Source organism: Siniperca chuatsi, linkage group LG20, assembly GCF_020085105.1.
Source record: "Siniperca chuatsi isolate FFG_IHB_CAS linkage group LG20, ASM2008510v1, whole genome shotgun sequence".
NCBI lineage: Eukaryota > Metazoa > Chordata > Actinopteri > Centrarchiformes > Sinipercidae > Siniperca > Siniperca chuatsi.
Genome location: NC_058061.1, coordinates 771,346 through 785,525, shown reverse-complemented (window position 1 = coordinate 785,525; position 14,180 = coordinate 771,346). Strand labels below are relative to the sequence as shown.

At 43.7% G+C, this 14,180-nt stretch overlaps 1 protein-coding gene across 2 annotated transcripts in view; it reads left to right on the top strand.

Annotated features, from left to right (window-relative positions):
• LOC122867428 (microfibril-associated glycoprotein 4-like) overlaps window positions 1–10,511 on the top strand; it is a 439,962-nt gene extending 429,451 nt beyond the window's left edge. Inside the window, exons 1-6 of one of the 2 annotated variants that reach the window (XM_044178229.1) lie at window positions 6,454–6,947; window positions 7,706–7,861; window positions 8,086–8,124; window positions 8,551–8,647; window positions 8,817–8,984; window positions 9,803–10,511. In XM_044178229.1, the coding sequence (XP_044034164.1) occupies window positions 6,942–6,947; window positions 7,706–7,861; window positions 8,086–8,124; window positions 8,551–8,647; window positions 8,817–8,984; window positions 9,803–10,059 (723 nt within the window). In that variant the 5' untranslated portion in view covers window positions 6,454–6,941 and the 3' untranslated portion in view covers window positions 10,060–10,511. Of the gene's footprint in view, window positions 1–6,453; window positions 6,948–7,705; window positions 7,862–8,085; window positions 8,125–8,550; window positions 8,648–8,816; window positions 8,985–9,802 lie in introns of those variants that run through there. The other variant, XM_044178227.1, reaches the window with a different exon arrangement.
• Window positions 10,512–14,180: the final 3,669 nt, after the last annotated feature.

The window sequence follows — 14,180 nt, the reverse complement described above, 5'->3', positions numbered from 1 at the left end:
CCCGCTCCGTGACGTGCTGGTCAAACAAAGGAGCGCCTTCAGCGGAAGACTCATCCCCCCACAATGCACCACAGAGCGCCACAGGAAGTCATTCCTGCCTGTGGCCATCAGACTCTTTAACTCCTCCCTCTAAGTGTCAGTCTGTGTGACCCTAGGTCACTAAACTAGACATTGATCATTAACATCTCTGCCATAATTGAATAATTGTGCAATATTCTGTGTACTACTCCTGTGCAATATTAGTTTTCCCATGTTAGTTTTTCTTATTTATTGTTATTGATATTATATACCTATATTACTCTCGACAGTACATGCACCTCTGCTTATTACCTTGTATTATTATACTGTATTATCATCATCAACCGGTAAACCCACTTGGTACTCAACACTTAGTTTATCTTATACTTATACCCACCTGGTACTTAATTTATTTTCTGACCTGTTTTATAGTGTATCATATTGTTTGCTAGTACTTTCTCCTGTGTGCACTGACGTAAAGGCGAGCTGCTGTAACAAAGAGTTTCCCTACGGGGATCAATAAAGTATTTCTGATTCTGATTCTGAAGTTTGTCGGCAAGACAAACATTCAGTTCAATTCAATTCAATTGTATTTATATTGCGCCAATTCATAACAGAAGTTATCTCATTGCGCTTTTCCTATAGAGCAGGTCTAGACCAAACTCTTTATAATATTAATTACAGAGACCCAACAAATCCCACTATGAGCAAGCACTTGGCGACACATGGACTCTAAGTACTCTGTTTAATAGATCCATTGAGACTGAGACCGACCTGCTTGAAGGATAATGGTAAGAGGTACAAGGTAATCAAGAATAAGCAGCTAACTGAAGGCTCAGGTGAAAAAAGAACAGAGCCCTGAGGTACTCCATATTTCACTTCAGAACATTTTGATAGTAGTATTGTTATAGGAAATATTGTGTTCTTTCAGATAGGTGAGACCTTAACCACACGAGAGCCAGGCCAGAGACACCACACTGATTTTCCAGTCGGTCTAGGAGTATACAGTGATCTATGGTGTCAAAAGCTGCACTTAGATCCACTTACAAAAAGCACTGAGGTGGAATCTGAATCCATAGTGAACAGAAGATCATTTACCACTTTAATAAGTGCAGTTTCAGTGGAGAGACGGACCCTGACAGCCGATTATCAATATTTTTGTACTTGGTTGTTTGTTTTTCTGTACTTTTCATGTGAGTCTGTTGTGTCGTCACTTATCTACACTTAATCAGGATAACTCTGCTGTAAAGAACATCCTGTCATTTATTAGAGTCAGATGACAAGATGGATTTCAGTTTCCTATCAGCGAGGCAGAATTCTGAGAGCTCCATAACCAGTGGTGGAAATGGGGGGGGAGCACTGGAACGCTGTTCTGGGATTCAGATTTTGAAAATCTATTCAGTGTTTTTTATAGGGGTAAATTGCTTATATCTGTTTTACACTGTTTCTAAAGCGTGTTCATGAAACGAAATATAATTTATTGTGCTTGAATGCACCATAAATCCAGCTACAGCCCATACAGCCAGTGGGAAGGCGTAACACTGCAGGGTCCCTGGCTGTGTCAGCTTTGTCACCGCTAGAGGCTACAGGTATGCTGGAAGTTGTAGAGAAACTCATCAAAATTGATGGTGGTGGTTCGTTTTCAAACATCGGTAGCATCTTTGACATATCTAGTCTAGTTAATGTAATGAAAACACTTGTTCATATAAATTAATCCAAGCTGAAATAACTACGGTAACCTTCGGCTTTCATCCTTTCAAAGATAGGCTAACGATATTTTGATAGGGGTCTCCTCTCTCTCTCTGTGTGCATCAGAGCTAGATCAAATGAATGATTTGTAATTGACATGTTATTCGATAGCCTAATTTTTATACAAGTAATATTGATACTGGTTTAAATATACAATTTGATAGTATTTCCCATCTTTGCTGAGCAAGAGTTTTTGTGTGAAAAGTATTAAAGGCCTGTCCCAATTACAGGCAGGTTGAGTTCAGTGACTGAAGCAAATAAAAGCCCAGGCTATTAATTGGAGTTTTACGGTATTTGCTGTTTTAGCCAGAATCAGACAAGGAGATTGATATCAATTTCAAATCTTTGTGTCCAATACAAAGATACACGCTCAGAATGAGACGATTTAGAGAGAATAGTAATGTTTTTAGAAGTTGAATAACAAGTGTCTTCAAGTCTGTCAATAAAATCAAGTGGACATAATCAGTAGATCTTGGCAATCTTTGTAATGTAAAGTAACTTCATTATATTTTGATTTGCTTAGTACTTCTATTCCTGTGTGCACTGATGTAAAGGTGAGCAGCTGTAACAAAAGAGTTTCCCCTCGGGGATCAATTAAGTATTTATGATTCTGATTCTGATAATGAGTAAAATCAACAAGAGAAAAACAGATTTTAACAGAAATATCCTAAATTATTGTGCAATGCATGAAATGCACCAGCATTTATTTGTTTCTAAAACAGCTGTGAATGTAAAAACATCTTTAGTTATTATCACCCACTGTTAGTGATGCACACAACAGAATGTGAAGCTCTGTGATTGGATGTTTCTTGCCGAAATGCACCATGGGAGTTGTAGTTGACGTTTCTCCTTCAGTTTTTATGTCCACATGGTTCTTGTAGCTTTGACTTTTTATCAAAGAACCAGATATTTTTTAACACAGCTGTTCGTCTATTAAATTTTATGCTGATCCGAACCTTAAAGGGCTCCAACTGTGAGTCCTGTAACATTAACTATGAGAAAAATAAATGGGACTTTTACTGCAGGAACCAGAGTCTGAAATAAGTCCACACACACAACACTATGTAGGTGCAGCAAGATGATCTATCAGAATCAGAATCAGAAATACTTTATTGATCCCCGTAGGGAAACTCTTTGTTACAGTAGCTCGTCTTTACGTCAGTGCACACAGGAGAAAGTACTAGAAACGTGATATGATAGACTATAAACACTATAAAACAGGTCAGAAATAAATTAAGTATCATGTCGGTATAAGTATAAGATAAACTAAGTGTCAAGTACCAAGTGGGTTTACTGGTTGATGATGAAAGTACAGTCTAAAATACAATGTAACTACTTATGTAATAAATAATATTAATAAGCGGAGGTGCATGTACTGTCGAAGAGTAATTGAGGTATATAGTATCAGTAGCAATAAATAAGAAAAAACTAACAAGGGGAAACTAATATTGCACGGAAGTAGTACACAGAATATTGCACAATTATTATTAATTATGGCGGAGATGTAATGCTCAATGTCCAGTTTAGTGACCTAGGGTCAAACAGACTAACCCTTAGAGGGAGGAGTTAAAGAGTCTGATGGCCACAGGCAGGAATGACTTCCTGTGGCGCTCTGTGGTGCTTTTTGGTGGGATGAGTCTTCCGCTGAAGGTGCTCCTTTGCTTGACCAGCACGTCATGGAGCGGGTGGGAGACACTGTCCAAGATGGCATGTAGTTTGGCCAGCATCCTCCTCTCTGACACCACCGCCAGAGAGTCCAGCTCCCCCCCCCCACAATGTCACTGTCCTTACGGATCAGTTTATTGAGTCTGTTGGCGTCCGCTACCCTCAGCCTGCTGCCCCAGCATGCAACAACATACAGGACAGCACCGGCCACCACAGACTCATAAAACATCCTCAGCATTGTCCGGCAGATGTTGAAGGACCTCAGCCTCCTCAGGAAATAGAGGCGGCTCTGGCCCTTCCTATAAACAGCGTTCTTGGTCCAGTCCAGTTTGTTATCTAAGTGTACTCCCAGGTACTTGTAGTCCTCCACAATGTCCACACTGACACCCTGGATGGAAACCGGGGTCACTGGTGCCTTGGCCCTCCGTAGATCTACAACCAGCTCCTTAGACTTTGTCGCATTGAGCTGCAGATGGTTCTGCTCGCACCATGAAACAAAGTTACCCACCACAGCCCTGTACTCCGTCTCATCACCACCGCTGATACATCCCACCACAGCAGAGTCATCAGAAAACTTCTGAAGGTGGCAGGACTCTGTGTGGCAGCTGAAGTCTGTGGTGTAGATGGTGAAGAGGAAGGGAGAGAGGACAGTCCCCTGAGGGGCCCCAGTGTTGCTGACCACGCTGTCTGACACACAGTGCTGCAGGCGCACGTGCTGTGGTCTGCCAGTCAGGTAGTCCACAATCCAGGACACAAGGGGGGCATCCACCTGCATCGCTGCCAGCTTCTCCCCCAGCAGGGCAGGCCGGATGGTGTTGAAAGCACTGGAGAAGTCAAAAAACATGATCCTCACCGTGCTTGCCGGCCTGTCCAGGTGGGTGTGGATGCGGTTCAGCAGGAAGATGATGGCGTCCTCAACTCCCAGCGGGGCTGGTAGGCGAACTGAAGGGGGTCCTGGAGGGTCTGACCATGGGCGCAGCTGTTCCAGCACTAGTCTTTCCAGGGTCTTCATTACGTGGGAGGTCAGTGCCACCGGTCTGTAGTCCTTGGAGCCACTGGGGCGTGGCGTCTTCGGCACAGGAACGAGGCAAGATGTCTTCCACAGAATGGGGACCCTTTGAAGACTCAGGCTCAGGTTGAAGACATACTGAAGGACTCCACATAGCTGGGGGCACAGGCTTTTAGCACCCGGGGCTAACGCCATCGGGGCCTGCAGCCTTGTTTGAGTGGAGCCTCATCAGCTGTCCTCTCACCTGGTCAGCAGTCAGGCACACAGCAGAAGTTACGGGGGGGTCGTCGGTCTCGAGAGGGCCTTTAGCCTAATGGGGGAGGGGAGCAGAGTACTCAGAGGAGCTTGAGGGCCGACAGCAACTGAGTTAGAGGGGGATGAGCAGGAGCCGGTGTGTCGAATCTGTTAAAGAACAGATTCAGTTCGTTGGCCCTGTCCAAGTTGCCTTCAACTCCTCTGCTGCCAGTCGGTCTGAAGCCAGTGATGGTCTTCATGCCGCTCCAGACCTCTCTCATATTGTTCTGCTGGAGTTTCCGCTCCAGCTTCCTCCTGTACTTCTCCTTGGCTTCCCTGATTTTCACCTTCAGGTCAGCCTGGATTGCCCTCACCTCCTCCCTATTACCATCTGTAAAGGCCCTCCTCTTGGCATTCAGAATGTCCTTGATGTTCTTTGTTACCCACGGTTTGTTATTTGGATAACAATGGACCATCTTAGTTGGGACACTGCAGTCCACACAGAAGTTAATGTAGCCAGTGATGCACTCAGTGAGCCCGTCAATGTCCTCTCCATGAGGCTCACAGAGTGCATCCTAGTTTGTCACCTCAAAACATTCCTGCAGTGTCTCATAGGCCTCCCTGACCATCTCCTCACTGTCCTTGTGGTCACAGGCTGCCTTTTAACCAGAGGCACATAGCAGGATTTGAGGTGAACCAAGTTGTGGTCTGACCTACCCAGAGGGGAGGGGGAAGAGCTGTATGCATCCTTCACGTTAGCATAAAGCAGGTCCAGTGTCCTCTCCTCTCTAGTAGGACAGCTCACATACTGGGTGAAATTAGTCAGTGTTGTTGAAACACTGACATGGTTGAAGTCACCCGAGATTAAAATGAGTGCACTCGGGTGTTGAGTCTGGAGCTGTGCTATGGCGGTGTGAATGCCGTTGCACGCCGATGCCGGGTTAGCAGGGGATGTAAACAACCACAACAATGGCATGTGAGAATTCACGTGGCAGATAATATGGCCGGAGTCCCACAGCTAACAGTTCAATGTCCGGGCTACAGATACTCTGCTTGATGGTGATGTGACCAGGGTTACACCATCTGTTGTTAACCAGAACAGCAAGCCCGCCGCCTTTCCGCTTACCGCTCCCGGTGTGATCCCTGTCGGTCCGAACAGTATGAAAGCTGTCGATGGAAACGTTATGGTCCGGGATATCCTGGTGTAGCCATGTCTCAGAGAAGCACATCAAGCTACACTCACGGAACTCCGTCTGACTCCGGGCTAATGCCGTTAGCTCGTCCATTTTATTCGCCAGCGATCTTAGGTTGCCCATTCAACTGATTACATATATCAACATGTATATTGTGTCGTGTCGTTGACCCCCCCCCACCTCAAAATCAAATAAAACATCAAACATCAAGAAGATTACAAAGAAAGGTATAAAACACGTAATAAATATGAGACTAAATAAATTAAAGACTGCTCTGAACCCATTTCCTCCCATTTACATGAACATACACTCAGAGGCCACTTTAATAGGTACACCTCGACAATCTATTGCAATCCAATACAACAGCTACCTTTACAGAGTTTATTATGTTCAGTTTTTGTTGAAACTGTCAGAAATATCTAAAGGTCATAGTTAAAGGTGGTTTTCAACTGGACTATATTATACTGAGAGGTGTTTCTGTTTTTATGCCCTCCCTGTTTACAAACATGAGGTGGTTCGAATATTAGAATATTAATAAACACCTCTGAATATATTGCAGTCCAGTGCAACACCATCACTAACTGTTAACTCATTGCTAAAACATAGAACTGAATTAACTTCTTTATGATAGCATCAACAAAAACCGAACATTATAGGCTTCATAAAAGTCGTCTTTATGGCACAACGGGTGTATTGGACTGCATCAGACTGTACAGGCGCACCTAATAAAGTGGACACTAAGTGTAAATTACCCGTAAAACCAAGTCTTTACTCCAAAATATGAAGTTAAAAAGTTGTTTCTTTGGTCCCTCGAATGGAGTCGAGTCCCCACAACGTGGTGGCTTGTCAGGTTTGGGTGCCAACAATGTTGTGTAATCCAAAGGCACACACACACTCAAGGAAATATGTTTCCACCTGTTCAGCGATTTGTTTTATCGGTGTGAAACAGCAGCTGTTCAGTAATTTATTAATCTTCGGAATATAAATATGAGAGAGAGACATCAGGGACATTAGAGCATCCAGACACACTGACATCAGGATTTTCATCAGCTCACTTCAGCAGAAATCTGACCATGAAGGTAAGTTTGTAACTAACTTTAACTTTGTGGAGGATTTGTTGGGTCTCTGTAAAATATATTATAAGGAGTAAGGTCGACCTGCTCTATAGGAAAAGTGCAATGACATAACTTCTGTTATGAGTTGGGGCTATATAAATAAAACTGAACTGAATTGAATTCAACTGTCTGTTTGCCTAAATATTTATAGTTTTAGTATGTTAACAGGTTTAGTAAGATTATTTAAAATATTGTGTGGTGACACAAGTTTCGTACAATTAACTTTTTTCTCATTTCTGTATGTAGCACTTAACACTATTTAGAGCTTCACACCAGGGCTGGATTTAGCCTCTCTAGCTACCTGCCACTAACCTACATATGTTTTAATTAAACGTGAGTTTATTTTAACTCCACACAGTGACTCTAAATATATTTCTTTTCCAGTGAAAGGTGGAATCTTAGTCACTCCCCTGTCCTTCTCCAATAAATCCTCATTTTGTAAACACAACATTTTAATCAATGATGGTCCCTAATTTTTTGACAGGGTAAGCAAAAGCATGTCTCTGCCATTGCAGAGAATTGTAGCTGTGCCTGAGAGCGATACCAACTCAAGTAAAACATGCAAGGACACTGGCTAAATACCCAAATTGTGTACGATTTCAACACAACATAGTTTGTGCTCAAAACATGGTCTGAATCAGCACCAACCAAAGCATGGGAAATGTTCAAATTCTACATCGTGTTTTTAATAAAAGAAAATATTAACATCTCCTCTGTTCCAGCTGGTATCCGTCGTCCTCCTCCTCCTGGCTCCACTGTTGACCAGCTGCCAGCAGCTCGTCCTCCCAGTGGACTGCAGTGACATCTATCACCATGACAAGAGCCGACCCAGCGGAGTGTACACCATCTACCCCATCGGATCCACATCTGCTGTCCAGGTACACTTCATCCTCTCTCTGGGCGCAGGTTGACCTTCAGACAGTAAAAGTGTTCAACATGTGAAGACAGTGAGATACAACAGACACAAGTGCAGCAGCAGCAGCCGTAGTAGTAGTAGTTGTAGTAGTAGTAGTAGTAGTACTACAGACTGTAGCACACATGGATATATTTAATATTTCCAAATGGATTAAATTGACTAATGAGCATGTGTGTTTGTGTGTAGGTGTACTGTGACATGGACTCACAACAAGGACGGTGGACGGTGAGTATTTTAACTCAAGTGCCAAATCCGGCTCACCAGTTATCAATTCCAGGACCTGTTCAGACTGATCGAAGGCCTTCCATTAATTCTACCGAGCCAGCTCTGCTGTTACACAATCGATTTAACAGGCAAAGGTTAATGTTTGCCTTATGTTCATGTGAGAATACTTAGCTTAATACGATAGTACATAAACTCTAACCTGCCACAGGTCCACCCAGACAGCTTTAGCGGTGGGGCAGTTGTTGTCTGTTAGCTAAACCATGCTAGTCGGGTTAGTCCCTGGATATATATGGTGAATGCAAATGACAAATCAGAGCTGACAGAGCCTGAATTCCTGAATGTAGGCTTACCACTGGTTCAAACCTTGTTGTCTGGAAACGTGCTGTCAGGTATCTTGTGTGTTTAGCTAGTTATCCCCCCCCCCAGGTGTTCCAGAGAAGGATGGACGGCTCTCTAAACTTCTACAGGCCCTGGGATCAATACAAGACGGACTTTGGTAGCGCTGCTGGAGAGTACTGGCTCGGTGAGAGATGAAACCAAACTAAGTACAAACAAACTCAGATGTGTGCGATGTGACTTCAGGTTTAGTGATAGTCAGCTCATGTCACAGTACATTACATGATACAGAGTTTATGGTTAGAATTTACAACCACCTCATGAGTTTCTATGTTTGTGTTTGTGTTTGTTTTCAGGTCTTGAGAATCTCTTCCACCTGACTGTGAGGAAACAGTACGAGCTGCTGGTGGACATGGAGGACTTCTTTGGAAACAAAGCATTTGCTCGTTACTCATCGTTCTCCATCGAACCAGAGTCCAACGGATACAGACTGCATGTATCTGGGTTCAGTGATGGAGGGGCAGGTGAGTTTGTGGTAGCAGAAGTTGTTTTGTGTTTTTCTGATCTTCAGTTTAAAATTATTTTCACTAAAGACTGGCTGAAGAACTGGCCTTACACTGGATTATTTGACGCGGTCCCTATGATAATTGATTGATTGACTGACAGAGTTGGAAAGAAGTTTCATGAATCACATTCAGGTGTCTGTATCCCAGAGACTCTTTGCAGTTAATTTATCTGTACTCAGACTTTAGGTTGTTATGTTGCAGTAGCAGCAGCTGCAGTAACAGAAGTACCAGTAGTATTTGTAGGAGTGGTCACAATGTAGACATGATTACTAGTTCCTATCATCGATACCACCTGTTATGTTTCAATTGATTTTAAACTGGATTTTATTTATTTATTAATGATTACTTTTAGCTAACAATATCAATAATGTATCTCTTACTTTTAGCTTTGTATTGTAACATTTTCTTCAATACTTTTAGCTAACTGATTCAACTTCTTTACTTGCTTGCTAACTAGTTTTCACGCAGTCTCAGTTGCATTATGTGGTGTTCAAGTGTTATAGCTCACTCAGTATGTGGCTATATTGTTTTAATTAAATCATAACCATTAAACATCACCAGTCCATGGGTGTGTTTGGCTAGTTCAGTAGTTGTGTGAGTAGTAATACTTGGTGGACAGTGGTAAATTACAGGTTAGAGGAGTAGCTGTGCTGGGCACCAGTATGAGTAAGAGCAGACTGTTCCTGGACACTACCATAAGTAAATACAGGTTAAAAAATAAACCACTATTAGTTCTATCATATTGTTCTGATTATACACTTGTTGTGTTTCTGTAGGAGACAGCCTGAGTTATCACAATGGAGAGAAGTTCACCACCTTCGACAAAGACCAGGATACCTGGGATGGGGGGAACTGTGCCAGAAAACACCTGGGGGCATTTTGGTACAGAAATTGTGTTTCTGCAAACCCAAATGGGGTTTATCGTTGGGGGGCTGACAAGACTCTATTTGCTGTTGGAGTGGAGTGGCGCCATTGGAAGGGTAATGACTACTCTCTGAAGACCATCAGCATGATGATCCGTCCTGTGCAGTAAATCTCCAGGACCAACGTACAGCAGAATATCAGCAGATGATTTGTTTCTCTTTTCTCTCTCGCTTATCTAGAACATAATCTCACATTTGGAGTCTGATAAAGTGTTGATAATTTATAGAAGAGGAAAAGATAAAGAAAACACATTAAATAATAAAAGCAAATGTTTAGAAAAATAAAAGAATAAGAAAAGCCAGTCAACATGTAAAAGTAAAAAGGTCGAAGTAAATATTTCCATCTAAAATAAAAGTCCGAGTTTGATTGTGTGTGTGAGCAGCTGCTGGCTGTAAAGAGAAATGATTCTCTGCTGGTTAAGATGTTGCCTTCAGTCCGCTGGCTGCAGCTAAACACACTCTCAGTTTTAAAGTCAAACTAACTAGTTTCAACATAACGTTTGGTGGAGGCTTGAATCTTTATCTGCTGCACGGTGACAATAAATGAGAAGCTGAGCAGAAAGCTGATGTGATGTCTTCACTTTGTCTCCTGTGAGTTTCTTATGATGGAAGATGGACCTGAAATCAGTTCTAACACTCAGGTGTCATTTCAAACAGCAACAGGTACAGTTGGAAATCACAATGCAGCACCAACAAGTAGACATGAACACATTTTGGTAACTTTTGAGGGGAAAAGCTTCAAGATGATGTCCTTAAAACAACAAGCCCTCCAACCCATAAGACCACATCGGGCTTTTGTTCTTACCCTCTAATATGACCCACAGGAGGGTTGACTAAATTAGTTGATTGGTTGATGATAATAATACGGTAGGCCATAAAGTAATAGTGCATGAACTGTCAAGTTAAGTTTAGTTTATTAATATTATAATGAGACGGTGGATATTGCACAGCAGTAACAGAAGTATGAATAAATATCAATAAATTTAACTGAAAACAGAGTATATTGCACAGCAGTATTAACACAGAATATTGCACAGTTATGTTAAGTGTTGCAGAGATGTTAATGATCAATGTCCAGTTTAATGACTTAGGGTCATACAGACTGACACTTAGAGGGAGGAGTTAAAGAGTTTGGTGGCCACAGGCAGGAATGACTTCCTGTGGCACTCTGTGGGGCTTTTTGGGGGGATGAGTCTTTCGCTGAAGGTGCTTCTTTGTTTGACCAGCACGTCATGGAGTGGGTGGGAGACACTGTCCAAGATAGCATGTAGTTTGGCCAGCATCCTCCTCTCTGACACCACTGCCAGAGAGTCCAGCTCCACCCCCACAATGTCACTGGCCTTACAGATCAGTTTGTTGAGTCTGTTAGCGTCCGCTACCCTCAACCTGCTGCCCCAGCACTGGCCACCACAGACTCATAAAACATCTTCAGCATTGTCCAGCAGATGTTGAAGGACCTCAGCCTCCTCAGGAAATAGAGGCGGCTCTTCCTGTAAACAGCTTGAGTGTTCTTAGCCCAGTCCAGTTTATTGTCCATGTGTACTCCCAGGTACTTGTAATCCTCTACAATGTCCACACTGACCCCTGGATGGAAACCGGGGTCACTGGTGCCTTGGCCCTTCGTAGGTCTACAACCAGCTCCTTAGACTTTGTCACATTGAGCTGCAGATGGTTCTACTCGCACCATGAGACAAAGTTCCCCACCACAGCCCTGTACTCAGTCTCATCACCACCGCTGATACATCCCACCACAGCAGAGTCATCAGAAAACTTCTGAAGGTGGCAGGATTTCATAATATCTTATTACCCGACTAGAACACTGCACTCCCAGAATTCATAAATACTATTAGTTGATAGGTCATTTTGTACTGTGTTCCTGATTCACTTAGCAAGGTGCGTTCTTGGTAAGGCTCCCTTTAAAAGATGGACATAGCACTACTATAAAATATAAAACCCTTACCATTTGCTTTTTGAAGGCCACAGGCTGAGGGAGTGCTGCACATTTCCCTGTGAAATTAATCAGCAAGCGAATCTACTTCATTATGGGTGCCTAAGGGTGGGGTGTAACAGAAGGATCACTGTGCTGCTCCTGCATCACTAAATACACATTTCTTAGTTTCATTTATTACAATAAAGCATGTGTGGGAAATCTGTTGGCATCGTCAACGCCACAGGGCTGCACTTCGCACCAGAAGAAGAAACGAACAGGAAGATGGGAGATAAAAAATAAGAATCACACATAAAACCTGCCAAAATCTACACAGCTGAATATTATTTTGAAGCCTTTTATTGACACTGATATGCACTGTGGTCTTTTCAGTGTTTAACTTTCAGTCCAACCCATGAAGTAGCTCCTGCTCCTCCTCAGAGTGACTCAGTTCTTCTGTAACACTCAACTTGCTTTTTTGTTTATTGCAGTATGTGATGATTGTGAATTGAATAAAAACAAATTTGTTCCATCAGTTAACTCTTCTTTTAATACTTTTTGTTGGTTAGTAGCAGAGAAAACTGAGCAGCCGCTGGATGAAATGGTGTAAAGTGAAAGTGTCTCTGGTTGTTCTGAACCACTGACTGTTTTAACGTTACATTAAGTTCTGAACCCACAAGTATCACCACCTCTGCAGCTCTGCGGAGCTTTAAAAAACAACATGTCTGCCCAGAAAGTCTGAATGATGCTGTGGATCCTCCGTCTCTGTAGCTGGTAGATAGATTTTTCTTCTTTTTGTCTTAAAACCGACAGTCAGTCACTCTCTGCTGCAGACTGTACAACATTAATAACACTATTGAATGTTGTACAGGATGTTGAGTCCTACTCCCCCCTCCTCCATCTTCCTGGGAGAGTCCTACTGCCTCCTCAACTGGCTCTCAGGCTCACGGTCCTCTCCAGACTGATGAGCCCCCCCCCGCCTGTAACCTCTGCTGTGTGGCTGACTGCTGGCATTTGCCACGGGGTGCTAAAAGCCTGTGCCCCCCAGCTATGTGGAGTCTTTCACCATGTCTTCAACCTGAGCCTGAGTCTTCAAAGGGTCCCTGTTCTCTGGAAGCCATCTTGCCTCGTTCCTGTGCCGACGACGTGCGGGACGCTGCGTCCCAGTGGCTCCAAGGACTACAGACCGGTGGCACTGACCTCCCACATAATGAAGACCCTGGAGAGACTAGTGCTGGAATAGCTGTGGCCCATGGTCAGACCCCTCCTGGACCCCCTTCAGTTTGCCTACCAGCCTTGGCTGGGAGTTGAGGACGCCATCATCTTCCTGCTGAACTGCATCTAGACCCACCTGGACAAGTCGGCAAGCACGGTGAGGATCATGTTTTTTGACTCCTCCAGTGCTTTCAACACCATCCGGCCTGCCCTGCTGGGGGAGAAGCTGGCAGCGATGCAGGTGGATGCCCCCCTTGTGTCCTGGATTGTGGACTACCTGACTAGCAGACCACAGCACGTGCGTCTGCAGCACTGTGTGTCGGACAGCGTGGTCAGCAACATGGGGGCCCATCAGGGGACTGTCCTCTCTCCCTTCCTCTTCACCATCTACACCACAGACTTCAGCCACCACACAGAGTCCTGCCACCTTCAGAAGTTTTCTGATGACTCTGCTGTGGTGGGATGTATCAGCGGTGGTGATGAGACTGAGTACAGGGCTGTGGTGGGGAACTTTGTCTCATGGTGCGAGCAGAACCATCTGCAGCTCAATGCGACAAAGTCTAAGGAGCTGGTTGTGGATCTACGTGAGGGCCAAGGCACCAGTGACCCCCGGCTCTGTACAGGAAGGGCCAGAGCCACCTCTATTTTCTGAAGGAGGTCCTTCAACATCTGCTGGACAATGCTGAGTCTGTGGTGGCCAGTGCTATCCTGTATGCTGTTGCATGCTGGGGCAGCAGGCTGAGGGTAGCGGACGCTAACAGACTCAACAAACTGATCCGTAAGGCCAGTGACATTGTGGGGGTGGAGCTGGACTCTCTGTCAGTGGTGTCAGTGAGGAGGATGCTGGCCAAACTACATGCCATCTTGGACAGTGTCATTACATCTCTGCAATACTTGACATAATTGTGCAATATCCTGTACCCTACACTTAACTTGACAGTACATGCACTATTACTTATTACTTATATTATTACATTGTATTATTATACTGTACATATTTATCAACCTCTAAATCCACTTTGGTACTTACACTTATTTTAGCTTTTATACTTATATCCACTTGTACTGTATTATAGTGTATTATATTTT